General features: G+C 47.3%; 1 protein-coding gene across 1 annotated transcript in view; it reads right to left on the minus strand.

Moving 5' to 3' along the window:
• Nucleotides 1–2,481, minus strand: part of LOC112241701 (vacuolar protein sorting-associated protein 13B) — a gene marked incomplete at its 5' end in the record, with an annotated part of 95,987 nt that extends 93,506 nt beyond the window's left edge. Inside the window, 2 exon segments of the mRNA XM_042314480.1 lie at nt 827–964; nt 2,359–2,481. Coding sequence (XP_042170414.1) covers nt 827–964; nt 2,359–2,481 — 261 coding nt within the window.
• Between the last annotated feature and the right edge of the window lie 5,326 nt (nt 2,482–7,807).

The following is a 7,807-nucleotide window of genomic DNA, read 5'->3' on the forward strand; positions in this document are numbered from 1 at the left end:
CAGGTTGAGGAGGACTAACAGGTTGATGAGGACTAACAGGTTGATGAGGACTAACAGGTTGATGAGGACAGCTTCCCCTAACAGGTTGATGAGGACTAACAGGTTGATGAGGACTAACAGGTTGATGAGGACTAACAGGTTGATGAGGACTAACAGGTTGAGGAGGACTAACAGGTTGATGAGGACTAACAGGTTGATGAGGACAGCTTCCCCTAACAGGTTGTTGAGGACTAACAGGTTGATGAGGACTAACAGGTTGATGAGGACTAACAGGTTGATGAGGACTAACAGGTTGATGAGGACTAACAGGTTGATGAGGATAACAGGTGGATGAGGACTAACAGGTGGATGAGGACTAACAGGTGGATGAGGACTAACAGGTCGATGAGGATAACAGGTTGATGAGGATAACAGGTTGATGAGGACAGCTTCCCCTAACAGGTTGATGAGAACTAACAGGGTGATGAGGACTAACAGGTTGATGGGGATTAACAGGTTGATGAGGACTAACAGGTCGATGAGGACTAACAGGTCGATGAGGACTAACAGGTCGATGAGGACTGTGAGGACTAACAGGTAGATGAGGACTAACAGGGATGAGGACTAACAGGTTGATGAGGACTAACAGGTTGATGAGGACTAACAGGTTGATGAGGACTAACAGGTTGATGAGGACTAACAGGTAGATGAGGACTAACAGGTTGATGAGGACTAACAGGTTGATATTTAATGTAAAGACTGTTGGTCAGATACAGTATAAAGGAGATGTCAGTAATGTGTAATACCATGGTAATAATTGTGCACTATAAGGCCTGTGAGTTCTGACCTTGTGATTGGTGGCATCCAGGATGAACTCTGCTCTGACCCCGTTGTTCTCTGGAGAGCGGTAGTCGAACAGGGAGTTGGTCAGGTAGGTCATGCCTTTACTGCTCAGACTCTCTCCACAGCTGAAGAACACTGCATCCTGGGAGGAGGAGAGGACAGACAATCAATCACAGTATAGGAACATACTGACACAGTCATAGTTTTAACTATGAGACTAATAACTATAACTATAACTAATAGAGGAGGGTGGGGAGGGAGAGGAGAGGAAGGAGAGGAAGGAGAGAGGAAGGAGAGGAGGGTGAGGAAGGAGAGGAGGGTGAGGAGGAGAGGAAGGTGAGGAGAGAGGAGGGTGAGGAGGAGAGGACAGACAATCAATCACAGTATAGGAACATACTGACACAGTCATAGTTTTAACTATGAGACTAATAACTATAACTATAACTAATAGAGGAGGGTGAGGGGGGGGAGGAGGGGAGGAGAGGAAGGAGAGGAGGGGGGGAGGAGAGGACATCAATCACAGTATAGGAACATACTGACACAGTCATAGTTTTAACTATGAGACTAATAACTATAACTATAACTAATAGAGGAGGGTGAGGAGGGGGAGGAGAGGAAGGAGAGGAAGGAGAGGAGGGTGAGGAAGGAGAGGAGGGTGAGGAAGGAGAGGAGGGTGAGGAAGGAGAGGAGGGGGAGGAAGGAGAGGAGGGGGAGGAGGAGAGGACATCAATCACAGTATAGAAACATACTGGCACAGTCATAGTTTTAACCAACAATCAAACCACACTGCAGGTTCACTGTAAGAGATGTTAGTTTGAGGTAAAGGTTACAGGAGGGGAAGGAGAGGAGAGGAAGGAGAGGAGGGTTGAGGAAGGAGGAAAGAGAGGAGGGTGAGGAGGGGGAGGAAGGAGAGGAAGGAGAGGAGAGGAAGAGCAGGAGGGTTGAGGAAGGAGGAAAGAGAGGAGGGTGAGGAAGGAGAGGATGGAGAGGAGGGTGAGGAAGGAAGAGAGGAAGGAGAGGAGGGTGAGGAAGGAGAGGAGGGTGAGGAGGAGGGTGAGGTTGAGGAAGGAGAGGATGGTGAGGGGAAGGAGAGGAGGGTGAGGAAGGAGAGGAGGGTGAGGAAGGAGAGGAGGGGAGAAGGAGGAGGGTTGAAGGAAGGAGAGGAGAGGAGGGTGAGGAAGGAGAGGAGGGTTGAGGAAGGAGAGGAGGGGAGGAAGGAGAGGAGGGTGAGGAAGGAGAGGAGAGGAGGGTGAGGAAGGAAGGAGGGTGAGGAAGGAGAGGAGGGTGAGGAAGGAGAGGAGGGTTGAGGAGGAGAGGAGGGTTGAGGAAGGCGAGGATGGTTGAGGATTTGAGGAAGGGAGGAAGGAGAGGAGGGTCGATGAAGGAGAAGAGGGTGAGGAAGGAGAGGAGGGTTGAGGAAGGAGAGGAGGTTTGAGGAAGGAGAGGAGGTTTGAGGAAGAAGAGGCGGTTTGAGGAAGGAGGAAGGAGAGGAGGTTTGAGGAAGGAGAGTTGAGGAAGATCAGCCTAGTTCTTTACCTCCTCCCGTCTGTTCAAGTTCTCCTCAAAGTCCCGCACTCCCATGATGCCTTTCAGGCAGAGCGCCCGGACGCCCACGATGCCGATCTGACAGTCGAAGAAGGGTTCCCCCATCATCAGCACCTAGAGGAGAGGAGGAGAGGTGAGGAGGAGGAAGAGAGGAGAGGAAGTTTGGAGAGCTTCAGAGAGTTATCAGACCACTGGGCTCCTGGGGAAAATGGAGACAGACTGAGGAACCTTCCCTACAGTGGAGAAGCGCGGTCTCAAAACAGGCCACATTAACGGCTTTCACTCACAGAAAGGAATGAAACCACTGCGGTACGCGGTTTAAGAGCCCGTATCATTGGCCGATCAGGAACAAGGCTCTTTGACTGTGATTAGAGTGTGGCGGTGTTACTCTGTGGTGTCGGTGAAGTTACAACGTCATTATGTCTTTATAAAAGACCTGGGACAGATGAAGGCCACCCCTCTCAATCTGCTGTAGCAGTCTGGAACCACCAACTGGCCCAAATGGCACCCTATTCCCTATATAGTGCACTATTTTTAACCAGAGCCCTTAGGGCCATAGGGGTTTTGGTCAAAAGTAGTGCAATAAACAGGGAATAGAGTGCCATTTAGGAGGAAACCCTAAGTGTGGTTCGCCTTGCTTACCGTGGGTTCACCCGAACCACACCAATAAAACCTTATGTTTGAATAATTACAAGCCCTGCTTTCCCTGTTTAATTCTCCTCTCCCCTTGCCCTTTCCCTGTTTAACCATTCTCCTCTCCTCTCCCTGCTTCCACGGCCCTCCTCCTCCTCTTCCCTGTTTAACCATTCTCCTCTCCTCTCCCTGCTTCCACGGCTCCTCCTCCTCCTCCTCCTCCTCTTTCCCTGTTTAACCATTCTCCTCTCCTCTCCCTGCCTCCACGGCCCTCCTCCTCCTCCTCCTCGTTCCCTGTTTTAACCATTCTCCTAACCCTCCCTCCTCCTCCTCCCTGTTTAACCATTCTCCTCTCCCTCCCTTCCACGGCCCCCTCCTCCCTCCTCCTCCTCGTCCCTGTTTAACCATTCTCCTCTCCTCTCCCTGCCTCCCGGCCCTCCTCCCTCCTCCTCTTTCCCTGTTTAACCATTCTCCTCTCCTCTCCCTGCTTCCACGGCCCTCCTCCTCCTCCTCCTCCTTCCCTGTTTAACCATTCTCCTCTCCTCTCCCTGCCTCCACGGCCCTCCTCCTCCTCCTAGTTTCCTGTTTAACCATTCTCCTCTCCTCTCCCCTTCGGCCCTCCTCCTCCTCCTCCCTACCCCGTTTAACCATTCTCCTCTCCTCTCCCTGCCTCCACGGCCCCTCCCGTTCCCCGTTTAACCATTCTCCTCTCCTCTCCCTGCTTCCCACGGCCCTCCTCCTCCTCCTCCTCGTACCCCGTTTAACCATTCTCCTCTCCTCTCCCTGCCTCCACGGCCCACCTCCTCCTCCTCTTTCCCTGTTTAACCATTCTCCTCTCCTCTCCCTGCTTCCACGGCCCTCCTCCTCCTCCTCCTCCTCGTTCCCTGTTTAATCATTCTCCTCTCCCTGCCTCCACGGCCCTCCTCCTCCTCCTCCTCCTCCTCCTCCTCGTTCCCTGTTTAACCATTCTCCTCTCCCTGCTTCCACGGCCCTCCTCCTCCTCCTCCTCCTCGTTCCCTGTTTAACCATTCTCCTCTCCTCTCCCTGCTTCCACGGCCCTCCTCCTCCTCCTCCTCCTCGTACCCCATTTAACCATTCTCCTCTCCTCTCCCTGCTTCCACGGCCCTCCTCCTCCTCCTCCTCCTCCTCCTCGTACCCCGTTTAACCATTCTCCTCTCCTCTCCCTGCCTCCACGGCCCTCCTCCTCCTCCTCCTCCTCCTCGTTCCCTGTTTAACCATTCTCCTCTCTCCCTGCCTCCACGGCCCTCCTCCTCCTCCTCATCCTCGTACCCCATTTAACCATTCTCCTCTCCTCTCCCTGCCTCCACGGCCCTCCTCCTCTTTCCCCATTTAACCACTCCCCACCCCCCTCCTATCTGTTCCATTACTTTGGGAGACCGGCCAGAGACCCAGGAAATCAGTATCCCAGAGAATAAGGTATAAAAATATCTTTAACGCCGAGGGGAACAGGGATCAAGGATCTGGGCCGAGGTCTGGTCCTGAGCAGTGAATTCCACTGGATTAGATGAGTGGCCCGGAGAGAGTTTATGAACGTACTGAGAGAGAGAGAATTAAAAACACCCCTCGGTCCAAGAGTGTCTGTCTCTCTTTAAATGTGATGAATAATCACACAGGCTTATAAAGGACCCGACAGCTGAACGGTCAGAGGGATGAGATTACAGTCTGTTATAGTGAGGGATGAGATTACAGTCTGTTATAGTGAGGGATGAGATTACAGTCTGTTATAGTGAGGATGAGATTACAGTCTGTTATAGTGAGGGATGAGATTACAGTCTGTTATAGTGAGGGATGAGATTACAGTCTGTTATAGTGAGGGATGAGATTACAGTCTGTTATAGTGTCTGTTATAGTGAGGGATGAGATTACAGTCTGTTACTGTAACAGTGAGGGATGAGATTACAGTCTGTTATAGTGTAGTCACAGTGAGGGATGAGATTACAGTCTGTTATAGTGTAGTCACAGTGAGGGGCGAGATTACAGTCTGTAATAGTGTAGTCACAGTGAGGGACGAGATTACAGTCTGTTATAGTGTAGTCACAGTGAGGGATGAGATTACAGTCTGTTTTATACCAGGGTAATGTATATGATATTACAGTCTGGTATATACCAGGGTAATGTATATGATATTACAGTCTGTTCTATACCAGGGTAATGTATATGATAGTCTGTTAAATACCAGGGTAATGTATATGATATTACAGTCTTATATACCAGGGTAATGTATATGATAGTCTGTTATATACCATGGTAATGTATATGATATTACAGTCTGTTATATACCAGGGTAATGTATATGATATTACAGTCTGTTATATACCAGGGTAATGTATATGATATTACAGTCTGTTATATACCGGGGTAATGTATATGATAGTCTGTTATATACCAGGGTAATGTATATGATAGTTTGGTATATACCAGGGTAATGTATATGATAGTCTGTTATGTACCAGGGTAATGTATATGATATTAGTCTGTTATATACCATGGTAATGTATATGATATTAGTCTGTTATATACCACGGTAATGTATATGATATTACAGTCTGTTATATACCAGGGTAATGTATATGATAGTCTTATGTACCAGGGTAATGTATATGATAGTCTGGTATGTACCAGGGTAATGTATATGATATTACAGTCTGTTATACACCAGGGTAATGTATATGATAGTATGTTATATACCAGGGTAATGTATATGATAGTATGTTATATACCAGGGTAATGTATATGATAGTCTGTTATGTACCAGGGTAATGTATATGATAGTCGGTTATGTACCAGGGCAATGTATATGATAGTACAGTCTGTTATATATCAGGGTAATGTATATGATAGTCTGTTATATACCAGGGTAATGTATATGATAGTATGTTATATACCACAGTAATGTATATGATAGTCTGTTATATACTAGGGTAATGTATGATAGTCTGTTATATACCAGGGTAATGTATATGATAGTACAGTCTGTTATATACCAGGGTAATGTATATAATAGTCTGTTATGTACCGGGGTAATGTATATGATAGTCTGTTATGTACCAGGGAAATGTATATGATAGTCTGTTATGTACCAGGGTAATGTATATGATAGTCTGTTATGTACCAGGGTAATGTATATGATAGTCTGTTATATACCAGGGTAATGTATATGATAGTCTGTTATGTACCAGGGTAATGTATATGATAGTACAGTCTGTTATATACCAGGGTAATGTATATGATGGTCTGTTATGTACCAGGGTAATGTATATGATATTACAGTCTGTTATACACCAGGGTAATGTATATGATAGTCTGTTATGTACCAGGGTAATGTATATGATAGTCTGTTATGTACCCGGGTAATGTATATGATATTACAGTCTGTTATATACCAGGGTAATGTATATGATATTATTATGTACCAGGGAAATGTATATGATAGTATGTTATATACCAGGGTAATGTACATGATAGTCAGTTATGTACCAGGGTAATGTATATGATAGTACAGTCTGTTATATACCCGGGTAATGTATATGATAGTCTGTTATGTACCAGGGTAATGTATATGATAGTCTGTTATGTACCAGGGTAATGTATATGATAGTCTGTTATATACCAGGGTAATGTACATGCATGATATAGTTGTTCAGTTAGAACCATCTCCATACAGTGTAATGGGGTTAAATAACATACACATAGGACATATAGAAAATAACATGGACTTCAGTGGGGATCCCTGTTCTAGTAATCCTATTTCTATGGACAGAAGGGTTCCTTTCGATACTGATGCCCTCTTTCTCCACAGAGAGTTCTGTCTGTGTGTCTCTGTGTGTGTCTCTGTGTGTGTCCCTGTGTCAGTCGTCTGTGTCAGTATTTGTGTGTGCTCTCTTGTGGATCTGTGCGTGTCTCTGTAATGTCTGTGTGTGTCTGTGTGTCTCTGTGTGTGTCTGTGTGTGTGTCTGTGTGTGTCTCTGTGTGTGTCTGTGTGTGTGTCTGTGTGTGTCTCTGTGTGTGTCTGTGTGTGTGTGTGTGTGTCTCTGTGTGTGTCTCTGTGTGTCTCTGTGTGTGTCTGTGTGTGTCTGTGTGTGTCTGTGTGTGTCTCTGTGTGTGTCTCTGTGTCTCTGTGTGTGTCTCTGTGTGTGTCTCTGTCTGTGTCTGTGTCTCTGTGTGTGTGTCTGTGTGTCTGTCTGTGTGTCCCTGTGTGTGTGTCTGTGTGTGTCTGTGTGTGTCTCTGTGTCTCTGTGTGTGTGTCTGTGTGTCTGTCTGTGTGTCCCTGTGTGTGTGTCTGTGTGTCTGTCTGTGTGTGTCTCTGTGTGTGTCTGTGTGTGTCTCTGTGTCTCTGTGTGTGTGTCTGTGTGTGTGTCTGTGTGTCTCTGTGTGTGTCCCTGTGTGTGTCTCTGTGTCTCTGTGTGTGTCTCTGTGTCTCTGTGTGTGTCTCTGTGTCTCTGTGTGTGTCTCTGTGTCTCTGTGTGTGTCTCTGTGTCTCTGTGTGTGTGTCTGTGTGTGTCTCTGTGTGTGTCTGTGTGTGTCTCTGTGTCTCTGTGTCTCTGTGTGTGTCTCTGTGTGTGTCTCTGTGTCTCTGTGTGTGTCTCTGTGTGTGTCTCTGTGTGTGTCTCTGTGTGTGTCTCTGTGTCTCTGTGTGTGTCTCTGTGTCTCTGTGTGTGTCTCTGTGTGTGTCTCTGTGTCTCTGTGTCTCTGTGTGTGTCTCTGTGTGTGTCTCTGTGTCTCTGCGTGTGTCTCTGTGTCTCTGTGTGTGTCTCTGTCTGTGTCTCTGTCCCTGTGTGTGTCTCTG

Source organism: Oncorhynchus tshawytscha, unplaced genomic scaffold (assembly GCF_018296145.1).
Source record: "Oncorhynchus tshawytscha isolate Ot180627B unplaced genomic scaffold, Otsh_v2.0 Un_contig_7737_pilon_pilon, whole genome shotgun sequence".
Taxonomy (NCBI): domain Eukaryota; kingdom Metazoa; phylum Chordata; class Actinopteri; order Salmoniformes; family Salmonidae; genus Oncorhynchus; species Oncorhynchus tshawytscha.